The 19,803-nt window shown below is 42.6% G+C and overlaps 1 protein-coding gene across 2 annotated transcripts in view; it reads right to left on the bottom strand.

Annotated features, from left to right (window-relative positions):
* Window positions 1-9,359: 9,359 nt before the first annotated feature.
* EFCAB11 (EF-hand calcium binding domain 11) overlaps window positions 9,360-19,803 on the bottom strand; it is a 64,952-nt gene continuing 54,508 nt past the window's right edge. For both annotated transcript variants that reach the window (XM_060261579.1, XM_060261580.1), the window contains one exon: window positions 9,360-9,701. In XM_060261579.1, coding sequence (XP_060117562.1) covers window positions 9,602-9,701 — 100 coding nt within the window. In that variant the 3' untranslated portion in view covers window positions 9,360-9,601. The remainder of the gene's footprint in view (window positions 9,702-19,803) is intronic.

Here is a 19,803-nt window from a genome sequence, read left to right as displayed (position 1 = left end):
CAAGAGTTTTTATATATCTTAAACCTAAGGTTTAATGTGGAAAGAGTTACTCTGGCAGTTATTTTCACCATCCTTGTTTCTAATCAAATCATAGAATTTGAGACACAATTTGGGACCCGTAATACTGCTCTTAAACATTTAGATTGGACCCGTTCTAAAGACAAAAAGCGAGACTCAGGGGGGCCTAGAAAAGTTCCATACAGTAATTGCGGTATGATCTTAAATTTGGAAAGCTTAAGGGCAGCTGGAACAAAATTTCCCCCCTTTGACCTAAAGAACTTTATAATACCCAAAGCCGTCTTTTCTCTTTTGTCCATCACATAATTACTGTGGGCCTCCCTGGCACCAGAGGCTTGTACCACCATCCCCAAATATCTAAAGGAGGAAACTTGGGACAGACATTGTCCATTCATTGACCAGAGTCTCACTTTGGGGGATTTATTAAAAGACATTACCTTGGTTTTATCATAATTACAAGCTGCTCTTCATTGCAATATGTAGCAAAGCTACTAAGAGCTCTTTTTAATCCCACTGGAGTTCTTGAGAGAAGAACGGCATCATCAGCATAAAGCAACATTGAAATATGTTTGTGAGCCAATTTGGGTGGGTGATGTTTGTTTACATTAAACAGCTTTACTACATCCTTTATATAGAAAATAAAGAGTAAAGGGGGCAAGGAGACATCCTTGTCTAGCCCCCTTCCAGGTCATAAAGGGTTCCGTGAGCTGTCCCTTCTTGTTATATTTAACTCTTAGAGTGGTGTTCTGATATATGGATCTAATTTAAAAAAGGAGTCTTTTATCAATTGAAGATGCCTCTGATTTCTCCCACAACTTGACCTTGGAGATGGAATCAAAAGCAGCCTTAAGGTCCACAAAAGCCGCATATATGGAGGAGGTTCCTTTGTTACCGTACTTTTCGATAAAATGCTGAAGAACCAAACAATGGTCTAGTGTGGATCTACCCTCCATAAAGCCAGCTTGTTCCATTGGAATGATGTCATTACTGGATAACCAATCTACCAATTTGTAAGACCAACTAAGTTTTATTCAAGGTATAAGCTTTTGTGTGCATGCACACTTCTTCAGATACAATGAAATATCACCCGGCGGAGTGGGACTTCTGTGCTTCCCAATACCTGCTACAGCTCCCAGAGTCCCCACTAAATTCTACTCCTGGAGATCAAGGGGCCCACAAGAACCAAATGGGGGGGGGGGGATCATTGGAAACTTTTATCCACTTCTCTGCCTTTGGATCAAACCATTCATGTTTTATGGAACAAACATTCCACTCATGCAAAATCAGTTCTGAGTACATTCATAGGGCGTTTCTGCATTTTTGGGAGGGGGTTGGTTCTGTCCCCATACTGCTGCTGTTTATCAATTTCCACAGATTTTTGTGCCTTAGTTTTCACTTTGTTTTGTTGTTGTCTCTCCCCCCCTCCATTTTTCCCCAGTTCTATTGAGACCAATTTTACTTGCATTTTTTCTGAAAGCTGATTTTGAGTCACCTTTTCCCTCATGCACATTTCTGCCAGTTTTCTGTTGTAATGATAGGTTTTGCAGGTTCTGTGCATTCCAAGATATCATTTTTTAAAAAGTATGTATTTTGTAGCTTTCCTCAAAGAAACATACCTTTTCCCTTATATCACTGTCAGGGAAGAGACTAAAGACTTACTTTAAAAAAAAAAACCCTGGGAATTCAGAGAACCTTAATCTAAACCTATCATTACAGTATATCGATACAATTATATTTTAGTGCCTTTAAAACCTGCTTGCAGTCATGATATTGAAATATCAATATAAGAATGTACAAAAACAAAAAGGGGAGGGGTGCTGTGATACCACAAATAAAGCCGCCTATGACAACACCCTCTCTTGAGAATCCTGATTATTAGAGGCATAAGTGGAAGAAAATAAACTAACTTTACCACTGTGAAAATGCAGAGGGCAGGCAGACATGTGGGAGAATATGTCCAGTCTAGTTCCAATGCTTGTGGATGGCCTCCCAAGAAGGAGCAGGTTGAGCTTGTGGAAAAGTCTAGTTTTTATATCCTCAAAATACTGGAATATGGAAGTAAATATGGGAGTCACTCCAGTGAACAGATCTGGGAATCAACTCATACTCATGCCAGAGACTCATTATGGAGTCTTGTGCGAGTTGCTTTTCCTGACCTTCATTTATCTGTCTGTAAAATGGTTATAACCATGATCTCACAGTGGGTCCATAGAAATAAAGTTCAAAATTTCCAAATATTTATAAGTTTAGAACAGGGAAAACAAATTGCAAACACGAGAAATTAAAGGAAGATTGTGCGAGGGATAGGGGTTAGACTAATGCCTGATAGTGCTAAACCTCAAACTTGGTGCATAAAGTTTCAGTTTACACAAAAAATTCTACCTGTAAGGACTAATCTTTGCTGTGCAATTTTTAGCTACCTTTATGGCTGCTTATACATTTTTGATTTTAAAAGCAGTTTTGGTGTTTAAGTTCATAATTCCTTTAAAAGAACTCTCACACGGCTGCTTTCTTTGTAAGCAGAGATTTTTGTCCTTTTTTGTATCTCCTCCCTCCCCCCCCCCCCCCCCAAGTAGAAAAGTCAGCAACTAAAATCTCACTATTTGTTTGCTGGGTTTTATTTTAGGCAAATTAACATGCTGGCACAAATTTAATTGGGCTTATTTTAAAATCCTCCTGATGATGCTTTGGTTTGCCTTGTGGGATTGCAGAGAGAAAACTAGCATCTGGTGTTTGAGGCTGCTGGGGATTTGCACCATATTATGTGTAATAGCTCCACTGTAAATAAACAAAATGAATAATTAAATGAATATTAAGGTGGTCTGAACTATTTTAAAAACACTCTCTGCTGAGGATCTGACGCTGTATTTTGTACACCAGCAAAGCATTCTGGATTGGATTTCATGATGGTGTTGTGACAACCTATATGAATACACAAAATATATTTTCAATGGAAGTTTCCTGACAAGTGATAAATACAAATAACTAGTGACTCCTTCCTATATAGTACTGTAAAAATGCCACACTGTGGAAGATCTGAGCATCTGCGACTGGTTTGTGCAAGGATGTACAACATAGGAGCCCAGTGGCACCTAAAAGACTAACATTTATTTCAGTACAAGCTTTTGTGAGTAAGTGCTCACCTCATCAGATTTATGAAGGGGCTTTGATGCACAAAAGCTTATGCTGGGATACCTTCTGTTAGCACGTGGAGGTGCTGCTGAACTCCTGATTAATTTTGCTACAACAGTCTAACACAACGACCTTTCTAGAATCACGCCATTTATCTTAGAACTCTAACATAACTTGTCAACATGAGCAGTCTTCTGATTAAAATTTATTGACCACGTTTGTGTATCATCCTTTATTGGAGAACTATTAGACTGGTTTCATGGCGCTTTCCCTTTTTGTCTTCATAAAACAACCCTGTGAAGTAAGTTCTTCACTCCTCACTCCTTCTTTGCTCCTTCCTCCTGCACCAGTTCTTGAGGTGGGGTGGGATGGGGCAGGGTGGGGAAGCACTGGGAATACGTCAATTGTATTCTAGATTGTGTTTCTCACTCCCTCTGGTATGGAATGCAATTTTGTGGAATTGGCTTCTATATGAACCCCTGTATAGATGGCACATGAGTGTTGGGTAATGTATGTAGAGAGACAAGAGGTCGAGAAAAAGAGATTGAGTTTCTAGATGCTCTCAATGACTGTGCTACAGAGCAGATGGTCATAGAACCTACCAGGGGTGGGGCGATCCTGGATTTGGTCCTAAGTAATGCCCAAGACTTGGTGAGAGATGTAAAAGTGATTGCACCACTTGGGAGCAGTGATCATAATGTTATTGATTTCACCATTTGTATAAATAGGGAATTGCCCCAAAAGACCAGCACAACCACGTTTAACTTTAAAAGGGGTAAATTCTCTGAGATGAGGAGGAATGTGAAGAGGAAACTGGAAGGAAAGGTAAATACAGTCAAAACCTTTGGGGAAGCTTGGGGGCTATTTAAAACTACAATCCTAGAAGCTCAGATAAAATATATACCACAAGTTAGGAAAGGCACAAAGGGGTATAAAAAAGGCCTAAATGGTTAACAAACAATGTAATGGAAGCTGTAAAAGGTAAGAAGGACTCCTTTAAACGGTGGTCCAAGTGAGATTAATAAAAGAGAACACAGACTGTGGCAAATCAAATGCAAGACCATGATCACGCAAAAAGGAACTATGAGGAGCATATTGAAAAAAACATAAAGACTAACAATAAAAAATTTCTTCAAATATATTAGAAGCAGGAAACCAGCCAGGGAGGCAGTGGGGCCCTTGGATGACCAAGGGGTAAAAGGATTACTGAAGGAGGATAGGGAAATGGCTGAGAAGCTGAATGCATTTTTGCCTCCGTCTTCACTGTGGAAGATGAGAAGTGTATGCCCGCTCCAGAACCACTAATTTTGGAAGGGGTGTTGAAAGACCTGAGTCAGATTGAGGTGACAAGAGAGGAGGTCCTACAACTGATTGACAAATTAAAAACTAATGTCACCAGGTCCAGATGGCATACATCCAAGAGTTCTGAAAGAACTCAAAGTTGAACTTGTGGATCTTCTGACAAAAATATGTAATTTTTCATTGAAATCTGCCTCCATTCCCGAGGACTGAAAGATAGCAAATGTCGCCCCCATCTTTAAAAAAAGTTCCAGAGGAGATCCGGGAAATTACAGGCCTGTCAGTCTGACTTCAATACCAGGAAAGTTGGTAGAAACCATTATCAAGGACAGAATGAGTAGGCACATTGATGAACACAAGTTATTCAGGAATACTCAGCATGGGTTCTGTAAGGGAAGATCTTGCCTCACTAAACTGTTACAGTTCTTTGAGGGGGTGAACAAACATGTGGACAAAGAGGACCCAATAGATGTTGTTTACCTTGACTTCCAGAAAGCTTTTGATGAAGTTCCTCATCAAGGCTACTTAGTGAGCTCGAGAGTCATGGAGTAAAAGAACAGGTTCTCTTGTGGATCAAAAACTGGCTAATTAATAGGAAGCAGAGAGTGAGTATAATGGGCAGTCTTCACAGTGGAAGACGGTAAACAGTGGGGTGCCGCAGGGTTCAGTACTGGGTCCCATGCTTTTTAACATTAATGATTTGGAGTTGGGAGCAAGCAGTGAAGTGGCCAAGTTTGCAGATGACACTAAATTGTTCAGGGTGGTGAGAACCAGAGAGGATTGTGAGGCACTCCGAAGGGATCTGTTGAGGCTGGGTGAGTGGGCGTCAATGTGGCAGATAAGGTTCAATGTGGCCAAGTGCAAAGTAATGCATATTGGGGCCAAGAATCCCAGCTACAAATACAAGTTGATGGGGTGTGAACTGGCAGAGATTGACCAAGAGAGAGATCTTGGGGTCATGGTAGATAACTCACTGAAAATGTCAAGACAGTGTGCGATTGCAATAAAAAAGGCCAACGCCATACTGGGAATTATTAGGAAGGAAATTGAAAACAATTCAGCCAGTATCATAATGCCCCTGTATAAATTGATGGTGTGGTCTCATTTGGAATACTGTCACCGCACCTCAAAAAGGATATTATCGCATTGGAAAAAGTCCAGAAAAGGGCAGCTAGAATGATTAAAGGTTTGGAACACTTTCCCTATGAAGAAAGGTTAAAACGCTTGGGGCTCTTTTACTTGGAGAAACGTCAACTGTGGCTCAGTGGTAGAGCATCTGCTTGGGAAGCAGAAGGTCCCAGGTTCAATCCCCGGCATCTCCAACTGAAAAGGGTCCAGGCAAGTAGGTGTGAAAAACTTCAGCTTGAGACCCTGGAGAGCCGCTGCCAGTCTGAGTAGACAATACTGACTTTGATGGACCGAGTGTCTGATTCAGTATAAGGCAGCTTCATATGTTCATGTTCATAGTGTTAGGTGTGAACTGTGGGGTGACATGATAGAGGTTTACAAGATTATGCATGGGATGGAGAAAGTAGAGAAAGAAGTACTTTTCTCCCTTTCTCACAATACAAGAACTCGGGGGCATTCAATGACAATGCTGAGCAGTCTATTTAAAATGGATAAAAGGAAGTACTTCTTCACCCAAAGAGTGATTAACATGTGGAATTCACTGCCACAGGAGGTGGTGGCGGCTACAAGCATAGCCAGCTTCAAGAGGGGATTGGATAAAAATATGGAGCAGAGGTCCATCAGTGGCTATTAGCCACAGTGTGTGTGTGTGTATATATATTGGCCACTGTATGACACAGAGTGTTGGACTGGATGGGCCATTGGCCTGATCCAACATGGCTTCTCTTATGTTCTTACAACTGAGATTGTGCCCACCAACCCCTCCTCAAAAACATCTTATGAAGAAGAAGAAAATGATGATGATATTGGATTTATACCCCACCCTATATTCTGAATCTCAGCGTCTCAGAGCGACCTACAATCTCCTTTACCTTCCCCACCCCACAACAGATACCCTGTGAGGAAAGTGGGGCTGAGAGAGCTCTCCCAGAAGCTGCCCTTTCAAGGACAGCTCTGAGATAGCTATGTCCGACCCAAAGCCATTTCAGCAGCTGCAAGTGGAGGTTGAACATTGGCACAAAGGTAGTGTAGGTGTACAGGCTCTGTCCATGATCACATAGCTACATTTGTGGAGGCTCTATAATGATGTTAGGCAACCACATGTGGGCAGGGCTAAGCAGGCATAATCTAATTAAATTAACCCTGATGGTGCACAAAGGGGTGTGGCCCCATCAATCATTTGTCATGCTCCTCCAATTAGCACTAGGGGTTGTTAGAAAATCTGTCACAAGACTTCTGCCAATGAGAGTGAGCGCTTCCTTCCCTCCCCTCCCCTGACTCCCTCCTAGGAGTTCCCTTTGCACTTTGCTTCCTCAACAAAGTAGTTGTTCCTGCTGTGCTCTGAACCACAGTCCTTTTCCCACCTTAGCTTGCTAGCTCGTGCCAGTCATGGATTCCTCTGATCTGCAGCACTGGAGGCCATTCAAGTAGAAGCTTTTTCCTCTCCTCTCTCTTTTAGCCCTGATGGGGAGTGTTCAAAGGTTGTTGGAATCAGAGGGGGTGGGTATATTTGATTTTTAAACAAAATTGATTGTTTAACCTTCTTTGCAGAAGGATCCCTTATAGAGACTTTGCACAACTTCATAGATCATTCATAATAAAGTAAATAAATAATAATGTGCTCACTACCACTGTACTGATTTGCCCCCTCCCTAAAATTTTTTGGCTATGGGCCTGGACTTAACACAGATATGCCTATGTACTCAATACCTGGGGAGAGGGTTAATTGCATCTTGCTGCTGCTTTTCATGCTCATTATCACATTGGACACCATGGCCATGATTCCTGAAGAGCAAAACCACTCGCTTGCTATTTAGAAGGACTTAAGCAGGTCCTCGCAAGCGTCTTTCCTTCTGCATGTGGAGGTTCTTGCTATTATTTCTGTTCAGAGATGGGGGTAATTTTCAGTGTTGGGGTATTTTCAAACTTTTAAAAAATGCTGCCTCTGCTGCCTGTCCAGGAATTTGCCCAAGGTGGCTAACAAAATAAAAATAGTAAACACAAAACGTTAAAACGTAATAATTAAAATCTAGCATAAAAACCCCAGCTCCCCATAAAAACGCAGACTGTAGAAAAGAGACCACCGATAATAATTTCTGGAAAAAGTACTATTAAAAGAACCCATGAATTAAAATCCTGGGTGAAAAGAAATATTTTGGCCTGGTGCCTACAAATAGATCGCCAGGCTAGCCTCAAGAGGAAGGGCAATCCACAAGGGAGGAGCCACTCCTGAAAAAATCAGGTCTCTGGTTGCCACTCACCTTACCTCTGAAGACAAAGAAAGCAGAGCTTGTGACGCAGATCTTAACTGGCAGTCTAGACAACATGAGAACAGGTAGTCCTTCAAGTATCCTGGTCTCAGCCTATTTTAGAGCTCTTTACGGGTAAGAGCCAGCAGTTGGAACTGCACTTTGAAACAAATTGGCAGCCAGTGTACATCTTTCACAGTAATTTTCATTGCTGAAAGTAAAGCTCTTATAATGTATTGAAAACTGAACATATTTAGAAGTTGTGGTGAAGTGAAGTAACCTGTGAAGGTCTGCATGCAAAGGCATACCACAAGAAATAGTTTAAGCAAGTCACTCAAGTGAGAAATGGGAAACTGCTGGTTCAATGACTGATGCTCTTCAGATCTGGAGGCAACAGTTGCCTTCTGGAAATCTGAGCTACACTGAAGTACAACATGGCAGCGTCACCGCAATTCCTGTTTAACCAGGGAGACATTCTGACAAGTTCTGAATCTTTGACAGCAGCATTTTTCTGATACGTTCATTTGGTGTCAAACTTCACATCTCTTTTATGAGTAAAGACTTGTGAAGCTTTGCTTGAACTGCCTGTAAAACCAACAACAGAATAGGACTAAACAATGCCATTCCTTTGCCCAAGTCTCTCAACCAAGAGAGAACTCACTCTTTGAGTGTGTCCCATGAGTGTGTCCTTGGAGAAACGTGTCTCCCCATCATACTTTTAATCACCAGTGATGCAGTAGACGTGTGCCAGGGAGCTATGGCCAATGAAAAATCTCTTGCACATGCTCAACTTAAGTCCCTGAAGACTAGAAGAGATCAGACAGGCCTCTTCTATGCATTTTCTGTAGCTGGGAAAAATATAGAGTTGTGCTGCCACATCTCAGGCAGCAACATCCCAAAGCTAGTGTCCTCTGGCTCATCTACCCTAATTTTTGCTTTAATTCTAGATGAGCTTTGCAGAGGGTTACATTGCTTTGCTACGCCACAGTCCCTTAATGGCAGGAACAAGAACCAAGTGAAAACAGAGCAGCACAGAGAATGGTTTTGACTTTAAAATGACAGGCTCCAGTTGTGCTGGACTTGGAAACTTTATGCCTGACAAAGGTGAAAAGAAGGTATTGAAATGACATGAAATAAAAGCAGAAAGTACACAAAACCAGATCCAGTGCACTAAAACCCCTCAGGTGATGGCAAATGTTGGAAAACAGATTTAAATTAATTGTGAAGCTCAGCTGGATAGCCTTGTGTGAATCACAATTTCTCTTTTAACTACTGGCTGAAGAGATTTATGAGACTAAATCACTATCTCAGATGGTGGTATAAAAATTTAACTTTGTTTCAAAACTTGTTATGTGAAGTAACTTGTCATATTGTGTCCAGCAATGGCAAAATACCCTTTCTCCAGTTAATTTGTTGTTTTTAAATATTTTTAGGGTATCAGGATTTTCTCACTTTCAGACAAATTTAGAAAGCTATGTCAGGTGCTATTACCAATATTAATAACATGTTCATAAAGAGGGAAACAAACAGAAATTTCACTAAAATGATTTATTGTGAAAACAGAAATATACATATTGAAGTCTACAGAGCAGGTCAATATGAATGCACATAAACAGTAATTTTATGGAGTTGTCACAACAGATAGGTTTTGAAAGATAGTTTTCAACAGCTTCGTAGATGAATTAAAAACTCTTTTGGAAGCAAAATGCTCTGTAGATGTTAGAATATCTTAGGTGTGGAAGTTTTATTGTGCCGTTTCCCTCAGAAAATGCACTTCAGGTAAATGGAAGTGCCGACAAATTATCTTGTCCATAGTTCATTGCTGATTCAAACTCTTTGAAGCTAATATGGCCATCAGAATCCTGATCAACTTCCCTAGAAAAGAAAAGCATTCCAGTTATAAAACTAATAAAAGAATTTATACATGGTGTTTTATTTATACTCTTTCAGAGGGTAGCCATGTTGGTCTGCAGTAGATGAATTAGATTCAACCCCACTAGCTCCTTAGAGGCAAGATTCTCAGGTTATAAGCTTTCAAAAATCAAAGTATCTAGGATACTTCGTTTATATCTCAGAAATCTTGTTGGTCTCTAAGCTGCTACTGGACTTCAATCTAGCCTTATTTATACTGCATCTTATTATGGATTGTTGGTTTTTACACACAGTGAAGATTTGTTCTTGTTTGGCAAAGACAGAAATATCAACAGTTACTGTGTATGCTGTTCATTCTGAAATGGATAAAATTAGTTTATGACAATAACAGATTTTGCTGGTGCTCTTATAACTAGTTGCTGAAATTTTAATATATAAGGCGTGTTGCCTATCTTATCTATGAACAGTATAATACTGAACTTTTTACAAAAGTAATCCTATAGATAAAGCTGTAGCTGCACCAAGGATGACTCATCTATCCTCCCTTTGGCTAAGCTGTGTGTCACTCAAAGAGCAACCCCACTGTCTAGCCCCAGGACAGATGAGGATTGAGTCACTGGGAAAGCTGCTGGGCAGTGGCTGTTGCTAAGCAACCAAGCTTGGTTCTGTCAGTAAAAGGTGGGGGGAAGGCCATTTCCAGGCCTATTTTGGTCTTGGAGAAGTCATTAGGGCCAGTCCTGACTAGGATTCCCAGCTCCAGGTTGGTAGGAAATTCCTGGATGTTTTGTGGTGGAGTCAATAGAAGCCAGAGTTTGGGGAGAGGAGAAGTCTCAGCTGAATATAATGCCATAGAGTCTACCCTCCAAAGCAGTTATTTTCTGCATGGGGAGAGAGATCTGTTGTTTGGAGTTCAGTTGTGATACCAGGAGATCGCCAGGCTCCATCTTGAGGTTGGCTACCCTAGCCCTGGCAACACCCTCTGGGAAGGAGATAGGGTTGCCAGCTCCAGGTTAGGAAATTCCTGGAAGTTTGAGGCATGGAGCCTGGAGAGGGTGGGGTTTGAGGAGGGTGGGACCTCAGATAATGCCATCGACTCTCCCCTCCAAACCAGCCAATTCCTCCTGGGAAAGCACTTTTGCCCATCTCCAGGTGAGGGCTGGAGATCAATCAGAATTACAACTGCTCTTCAGATAGCAGAGATCAGCTCCCCTGGAGAAAATGGCTGCTTTGCAGGGTGGAGTCTGTGTCATTATACCCTGCTGAGGTTGCTTCCTTCCTGCTTTGGTCCATACTGTGGAGAAAGACTGTCCTTTTCCTAGGTAGAGGCTGCAGGGAGAGGGGGAGAAGATGGAAAACTGAAGTCAGATCAGTTCCCCTACAGAAAATGGCCACCTTGAGATACATATTCTATGGTATACCATAACACAACCATGCCAGACCAAAAAACCCAGATCATGCAACAAGCTCAAACTGATGCTAAACACAAGGCTGAACATGACAGGAAAAGGCGGCAAAAATGCACTGCAAACAAAAGGAATGCTGAGCTTCAGCATGTGTGTGACTGTCATCACACACACATGCTCCCCATAATTATTCTTCTCTATCTCTATTCTGGGCCTCTTTCAGGACTTTGAGCCACCACAGACACAGGGACACAAACACACAGGAGAGGGGGAAAGCCAGTATCTGTTTCAGCTGCAGGGTGGGTGGGAAGACACGTGTGTGTGTGTGTTGGTGAGTGAATACCAAGGTTTGGGGATGGGTGGGAAGACAGCAAGGATGGGGAGGTGAGTGAAGGCCAAAGGTTGGGTGGGGGGGGGAAGACAGCAAGGGTGGGGGTGAGTGAATGTAACAGGAGAGGGGAATAGTGGAGTGTCAAGGGTGTGGGGGTAGTTGAAAGGAAGAAGTGGTTTGGGGTGGTATTTGGAGGGGGGGTGCAAAGTTGGGGATGGGAAGACACCAAGGGTGGGAGGAGCGAATGCCTTCACTTGGGTGGGTGGGTGGGAAGACAGCAAGGGTGGAGAGGCATTCGCCCAGAGCCTCTTTCTAGAGACCATTGTATTCTTCTTCACAACAGGCCTTATTCCTAGTTGTGGATAAATGTCTATAAGGTCTTGTAAAACAGATGGACATCTAAAAGCCAGGAAGACTTGGATAGTCTATAGTAGCTTTGATCAATCAAGCTATATTTGTCAGACTCCAATTTAGCATTCACAGCCTAGCTCTTAAAATATGCTGAAACAGAGAGTAAAAGGCAAATGATGTTTTGAAACACCACAGGACAATGCTGTGACCTTGGTGAAGAAAAATTACTTACTCTTTACTGAACTCCTTAATTGCCAATCCAAGATCATTCATATATATATATATATATATATATATATATATATATATATATATATATACACACACACACACACACACACACACACACATACTGCCTTACACTGAACCAGACCCCCGGTCCATCAAAGTCAGTATTGTTTACTCAGACTGGCAGTGGCTCTCCAGGGTCTCAAGCTGAGATTTTTCACGCCTACTTGCTTGGATCCTTTTTAATTGAAGATGCCGGGGATTGAACCCGGGACCTTCTGCTTACCAAGCAGATGCTCTACCACTGAGCCACCATCCCTCCCCTCATAGCACCAGACCACAATATAAAGGCTGGAATAAAGACAGTGAGGGTGCAGGATGGCAAGGAATACCATGTGAATGTTTAAGTTCTGTTGGCGTGTCATGGCATAACAAGGCTCCCCTAAATACACTGCATATGTTATAATAGCAGAGCTCTTATTAGGAGTGGAGAATGGACTTTAGGGATGGTCTAGGATAGAAAAACAGGCTGTGTTTCCCTGACTGATTTTCAGTCCATGCATCATGATTGGCCATACAGGAGATATTATTCTGTGGCTTCTACAGGGCCTGTTAAACATACACACATACACACCAAAATCACTTGTTTCTGAGTAGTCCCCCAGGAAGGGGACAATTCCATTTAATTGAAAAGAGTATTTTAAATTTTCAAATTATCTAGCTACATCCCCCAAGGCAATACTAAACAGGATGTTTGTGCTTTGCTGGAATAAAATTATTCTAATGAAAAGTCCAGACATTTTCTCTAAGAACATTTCAAGGCAAAAAAGAACAAAATTGAAAAACTGCTTGATTTAATTGGGGAGGGGGGCTTGAAATATATCATATTAGTAATGGGTGATTAACCCTTACTTGTACAGCTTGATCAAGCTTTTGACATTTTGTCACAAAACATGTGTCAGCTTTTAGTTGTACACCACAGTGGTTAACTGGACAAGCTATGATCTGGGAAATCCTTGGTTCAAATCTCACCTCTATCGTCAACTAAGTGGTCTCACACAAGGCTTCTCTCCATGTTTCAGCCATCCTTTGATCTGCAATGTGGGGATAATAATACTGGTCCATCCTGGTGTTTGCAAGAATTACAACAAGATTATGGCTAAGCAGGGCTTTTTTTGTAGAAAAAGCCCATCAGGGGCTCATTTGCATAATAGGCCACACCCCTGATGTCACCATTGTTTCACACAGGACTTTTTTGTAGAAACAGTCAAGTAGGAACTCATTTGTATATTAGGCCACCTCCCTTAATGCCAAGGCAGCCGGAACTGTGTTCCTAAGAACATAAGAACATAAGAGAAGCCATGTTGGATCAGGCCAACGGCCCATCAAGTCCAACACTCTTTGTCACACAGTGGCAAAAAATGTTATATACACACATACACTGTGGCTAATAGCCACTGATGGACCTGTGCTCCATATTTTTATCTAAACCCCTCTTGAAGGTGGCTATACTTGTGGCCGCCACCACCTCCTGTGGCAGTGAATTCCACATGTTAATCACCCTTTGGGTGAAGAAGTACTTCCTTTTATCCGTCTTAACCTGTCTGCTCAACAATTTCATCGAATGCCCACGAGTTCTTGTATTGTGAGAAAGGGAGAAAAGTACTTCTTTCTCTACTTTCTCCATTCCATGCATTATCTTGTAAACCTCTATCATGTCACCCCGCAGTCGACGTTTCTCCAAGCTAAAGAGTCCCAAGCGTTTCAACCTTTCTTCATAGGGAAAGTGCTCTAGCCCTTTAATCATTCTAGTTGCCCTTCTCTGCACCTTCTCTAAAGCTATAATATCCTTTTTGAGGTGCGGCGACCAGAACTGCATTCCTGTGCATTCCTGCTCAAAAAAACCCCTGTGGTTAAGATCCTAAGAAGCATGAGTAGAGATCAACAACAGAAATGGGACTTTCCTGTCCCCCAAATGATGCTGGAGTCCATGGCACCCACTAAAACAGTTTGTAGGGTATCCCCAGGAACAGCAAATGAGGGCCTACAATGGGAGGTGGGACTTCCCACCACCAGGATTTGGTTTGGTTGTGGCTTGGATACCATTACCGTTAGGTGGATCTGTAACTGGTTGACAGATCTCACCCGAAGAGTGCTTGCGAATGGTTCCTCATCCTCTTGGAGAGGAGTGACAAGTGGAGTGCCTCAAGGATCTGTTTTGTTCAACATCTTTATAAATGATTTGGATGAAGGAATAGAGGGAATGCTTATTACATTTGCCGATGATACTAAATTAGGAGGGGTTGCAAACACAGAAGACGACAGAAACAGGATACAGGATGACCTTGACAGGCTGGAAAACCTGGCTAAAACCAATAAAATGAATTTTAACAGGCATAACTGTAAAGTCCTGCATTTTGGCAGGAAAAATCCCATGCATAGTTATAGGATGGGGGAGACTTGTCTAAGCAGTAGTATGTGCAAAAAGGATCTAGGGGTCTTAGTGGATCATATGCTGAACATGAGTCAACAGTGTGATGCGGTGGCTAAAAAGGAAATGCAATTTTGGGCTGTATCAACAGAAGTGTAGTGTCCAGATTACGTGATGTGATGGTATCACTTTACTCTGCTCTGGTAAGACCTCAACTGGAGTATTGTATTCAGTTTTGGGCACCACATTTTAAGGATGTAGGTAAGCTGGAACAGGTCCAGAGGAGGGTGACAAAGATGGTGAGGGGTCTGGAGACCAAGTCCTATGAGGAAAGGTTGAAGGAGCTGGGGATGTTTAGCCTGGAGAGGAGGTGGCTGACAGGTGATATGATCACCATCTTCAAGTACTTGAAGGGCTGTCATATAGAGGATGGTGTGGAACTGTTTTCTGTGGCCCCAGAAGGTAGGACCAGAACCAATGGGTTGAAATTAAATCAAAAGAGTTTCCGGCTCAACATTAGTAAGAACTTCCTGACCTTTAGAGTGATTCCTCAGTGGAACAGGCTTCCTCAGGAGGTGGTGGGCTCTCCTTCCTTGGAGGTTTTTAAACAGAGGCTAGATGGCCATCTGACAGCAATGAAGATCCTGTGAATTTGGGGTACGTATTTGTAGGTTTCCTGCATTGTGCAGGGGGTTGGACTAGATAACCCTGGAGGTCCCTTCCAGCTCTATGATTCTATTATTCTATTCTATGATTCTAGGAAACAAGATCTGGAAGATCCTAGCCAGAGTATATGAAGTGCTCTAAATATTGAAGTTGTCACTGAACACAGTTTAACTTTCCAGAACTACTCTTTAGTGGTTACAAACCTACTAAATGAATGTTCTGAACAGATATAGAATGGAGTTTTCAGTTTTCTATCCATACTGGAATTTTGCACTCCAAAACCCAACAAGAATTGATATAGAATCTTAACAATACATTGATAAATAAGATTTTAAAAAATAGCAATAACAAGCAACTTTAAGATTCCTGACAGTATAGCTGAATAACTATTACTTAATAAGATTCCTTACATCAGGGGTCCCCAGCCCCCGGGCTGTGGACTGGTACCGGTCCGTGAGCTGTTAGAGATGGTGGCTCAGTGGTAGAGCATCTGCTTGGTAAGCAGAAGGTCCCAGGTTCAATCCCTGGCATCTCCACTAAAAAAGGGTTCAGGCAAATAGGTATGAAAAACCTTAGCTTGAGACCCTGGAGAGCTGCTGCCAGTCTGAGTAAACAATACTGACTTTGATGGACCAAGGGTCTGATTCAGTATAAGGCAGCTTCATATGTTCGTATGGTCGGGCCGTGAATTGTATAATTATTTCATTATATATTACAATGTAAGAAGAAAAAGAATATGACATTGGATTTATATCCTGCCCTCCACTACAAGTCTCAGAGTAGTTTACAATCGCCTTTCCCTTCCTCCCCCATAAAAGACACCCTGTGAGGTAGGTGGGACTGAGAGAGCTCTCACAGAAGCTGCCCTTTCAAGGACAGCTCTGTGAGAGCTATGGCTGACCCAAGGCCATTCCAGCAGCTGCAAGTGGAGGAGTGGAGAATCAAACCCAATTCTCCCAGATAAGAGTTCACACAGTTAACCACTACACCAAACTAATAGAAATAAAGTGCACAATTGTATCATCCTGAAACTATTGTGCTCCCACCCCCCACAGTCTGTAGAAAAATTGTCTTCCCCAAAACCGGTCCTTGGTGCCAAAAAGGTTGAGGACCACTGCCTTACATGATCCTGTGCAGCAATTCCAGGCTTTTTTTTTTCTTGGCATAAACTAGCCATAGCCTGGAAAACGCTTTATTTTCTGCATTTTGGAAACAGTTAAAAGACCCTGACCTGGATAGCCCAAGCAAGCTCAACCCATAGAATTTTGCCCCAAAACAAACAGGTTTCTTACCTGTAACTAGTGATCTTCGAGTGGTCATCTGTGCAGTCACACATATGGGTAATCCGTCAGGATCGAGCCCAACCTCGGAGAATTCAAAGCAATCTTGAAGCGTTAATTTTAGCGCGCCCTCCCTTTGTCCCGGGGAGGAGGCATTGCCTGCGCATGCCTAGACGAAGGGGTGGTGCCTAACCCACTCAGTTTCTTCCCGCCGCCGTATAGGTGGACCAATTCTACTGATAATAAGCATCCAGCAGCGGGGAAGGATGGGTGGGCATGTGTAACTGCACAGATGACCACTCGAAGATCACTAGTTACAGGTAAGAAACCTGTTTATCTTCTTCGTGGTCTCTGTGCAGTCCCACATATGGGTGATTGGCAAGCTATTCCGTCAGGAGGTGGGTGCTGGATCTGTAACCAGAAGCATGGTTAGTTAAGCCAAGAAGGATAGGATTGTACTCAGAGTTGAGTGTCGGGGAGGATCAGTCAAAGATGGATCGCAGCACAGCCTGTCCGAAGGACGAGTCACGTTGAGCACGGACGTCTAAGGTTGCAACGGCTCTAGTAGAGTGAGCTCGTATATATTCTGGTATTGGCTGTCTTGCCAGTTCATAACTTAATTTAATGGCAGCCACAATCCACTTTGAAAATCTCTGAGTTGAGATTTTGTTACCTTGGTTGTGGGTTGCGTATGTTACAAAGAGACTTGTGTCCTTACGGAACTGTCGTGTCCTTTCAATGTAAAAGGCAAGGGCCCTACATACATCTAAGTTGTGTAGAGCTCGTTGGCCTGCATCCGCAGGGTGCTGGAAAAACGCAGGTAGAGTAGAGGGTTTCCCTAGATGAAACGGTGAGACCACCTTTGGTAGGAATGCAGGGTCGGGACGTAACACTACCCTGTTGTGATGGAAGACTGTATATGGTGGAGAAATCGGATTGCGATGAAAAACAGGAGACTCAGCAAGGAAGGTGTATTCCGGACGGCAGTAAAGAAGAAACTGAGTGGGTTAGGCGCCTCCCCTTCATCCAGGCATGCGCAGGCGATGCCTCCTCCCCGGGACGAAGGGAGGGCGCGCTAAAATTAACGCTTCAAGATTGCTTTGAATTCTCTGAGGTTGGGCTCGATCCTGATGGATTACCCATATGTGGGACTGCACAGAGACCACGAAGAAGATCAGAGTGTTGCCGCACAGCATTCCCAGTGTGATGACATCACTTCCTTATGACGTCATCACATCAGGGACACTGTGCAGGGTCATGGCTCTTGGGGACAGGGCTTCCCTGTCAGACAACTGGCTGGTGGTGGGCAAGTAGCCTGTGAAATTAGGGGACCTCTCCCCCTGCTTCCACCTGGGGACTGGCAACCCTAGCTCTAACCACTATAGCAACTTGCCTCTAGTTAAAAAACAATGGTTTTTGAGGCAAGAGTATTCACTTGATCACATATCTAGATGAAATGTTTTTTAAAACATATAAATATATCTGGTACAATATCTAGTTTAAAGTAACTGCACAGTTTGTTGATCATTAACTTTCCATAGCAAAAAAAAAAAAAAAATCCAGCACATATTTTGAAGCATTCAGCACCTCAGGCCTCTCTTTTCCTGGAACTGCAAGAGTAATTAGTACCACAACTTAATTCACTGCGGAATATAAATTACCCTCTTATTAAATTAGATAATTAAAGTCTCCTGAAACTGAGCAAGGTTCTCCCCCCCTTCTGCATTAAGGAGCCTCTTCATTTGGAATATTTTAAACCTAATGTATTGTGTAAGTAGATACTCCAGAAGGATGATGTTGCCAGTTTCCTGATGGTTGCAGATGGTTTACACTAGTCACACTCCACAAAATGAGCCCCACCCCTGCAACATGAAGAAGAGGAGTTGGTTTTTATACACCACTTTTCTCTAACTTAAAGAGTCTCAAAGCGGCTTACAATTGTCTTCCCTTTCTCTCCCCACAACAGCCCCCTTGTGAAGAACAAGAAGGTGATATTGGATTTATATCCTGCCCTATACTCTGAATCTCAGAGTCTCAGAGCGGTCACAATCTCCTTAACCTCCCCCCCCCCAACCACAACAGACACTTTGTGAGGTAGGTGGGGCTAAGACAGCTCTTACAGCAACTGCCGTTTCAAGGACAACTCCTACAAAAGCTATGGCTGACCCAAGGCCATTCCAGCAGCTGCAAGTGGAGGAGTGGGGAATCAAACCCGGTTCTCCCAGATAAGAGTCCGTGCTCTTAACCACTACCGAGAAAGCTCTGAGAGAACTGTGACTGGCTCAAGGTCACCCAGCAGGTTTCATGTGGAGGAGGAGTGGGGAATCAAACCTGGTTCTCCAGGTGAGAGACTGCTGCCCTTAACCACTACATCACACTGGCAAGCTGCCCTATAGGAACTAGTATAGCTGCTCCCTGCTCCTGGTTCAGACTTCACTAAACACTACCAGGTTGCAGCATGGTCAGACTGTCCTAGAGAGAAGTTGGTACACCTGAGAGTAAGGGTGGTGTCACTGGGCAGAGACCCAGAGCAGCCGTGAAGTTTTTCCAAGTTCCTGGGACCCAAAGGAACAGGCTTGTGAAACCATGGCTTCAAAACCCACATTCCATTGTTGGCCCTGTTAAATGATGTGATTTTGCCCATTATGACCATTTTCCATTCTATCACTCCTTCATTTTGTTTCCCACCCCCCATATATTTTCAGTACTTGGCAACTACCAACCTAGCAGCTTCAATTGTATGAAATAGGAGAACCTCCGTCTTCCTTGATAACACCATTTGAAACACGTCAGAAAAATGTATTTTAGGGTTAACAAAATTGACTCCATTGACTTCATCAAAAATTATTTGAGCCCAGTAGAAGTCAGCTTTACTATCATCTAGAAAAACCACATTTCCAAGCTTTAAAAATATTTAGATGTGGTGAGGATTTAAATGCCATTGTGTACTCTGTTTAATAATAGTTCTTCCATGAAGTAGAGCATATTGCATTTTGGGGAATTTCCCACAAAAAAATTTCCAAGACATTCACTGGTAAGAATTCTCTCTCCATTGTTTCTCACAACTTCTACTCTCCTTAATGAACAAACCATGTTTTAATGAGGGTAAAAGTTGTGTGTGCAGAATATGTCCCAAAACACCTCTTAACTAACCATGTGCATTTTTCTCACTCCTATTCACTGCCATTTGTTTCTCTAACTGATGCTGCTTCAGCATTATTCATATTTGCCTGGCTAGTTTCTTTCTCCTTCCAGGCTCATCCTAGCTAATCCGGGATCACTTAGTAAACATGATGTTGCAGCACAATACATTTTAGATATGGCTATCTGTTGAAACTGCTAAGGGTAAATGAAGCTGGCTTAGAGAACAATGCTGCCTGGACTGTTTACCATGGCTGGTTCTAGATAACTGTGG

The sequence above is a fragment of the Heteronotia binoei genome, chromosome 21 (genome assembly GCF_032191835.1).
Source record: "Heteronotia binoei isolate CCM8104 ecotype False Entrance Well chromosome 21, APGP_CSIRO_Hbin_v1, whole genome shotgun sequence".
Lineage (NCBI taxonomy): Eukaryota > Metazoa > Chordata > Lepidosauria > Squamata > Gekkonidae > Heteronotia > Heteronotia binoei.
Note: the sequence above shows the minus strand (reverse complement) of the source record. Positions and strands in the feature narration are given on the sequence as shown.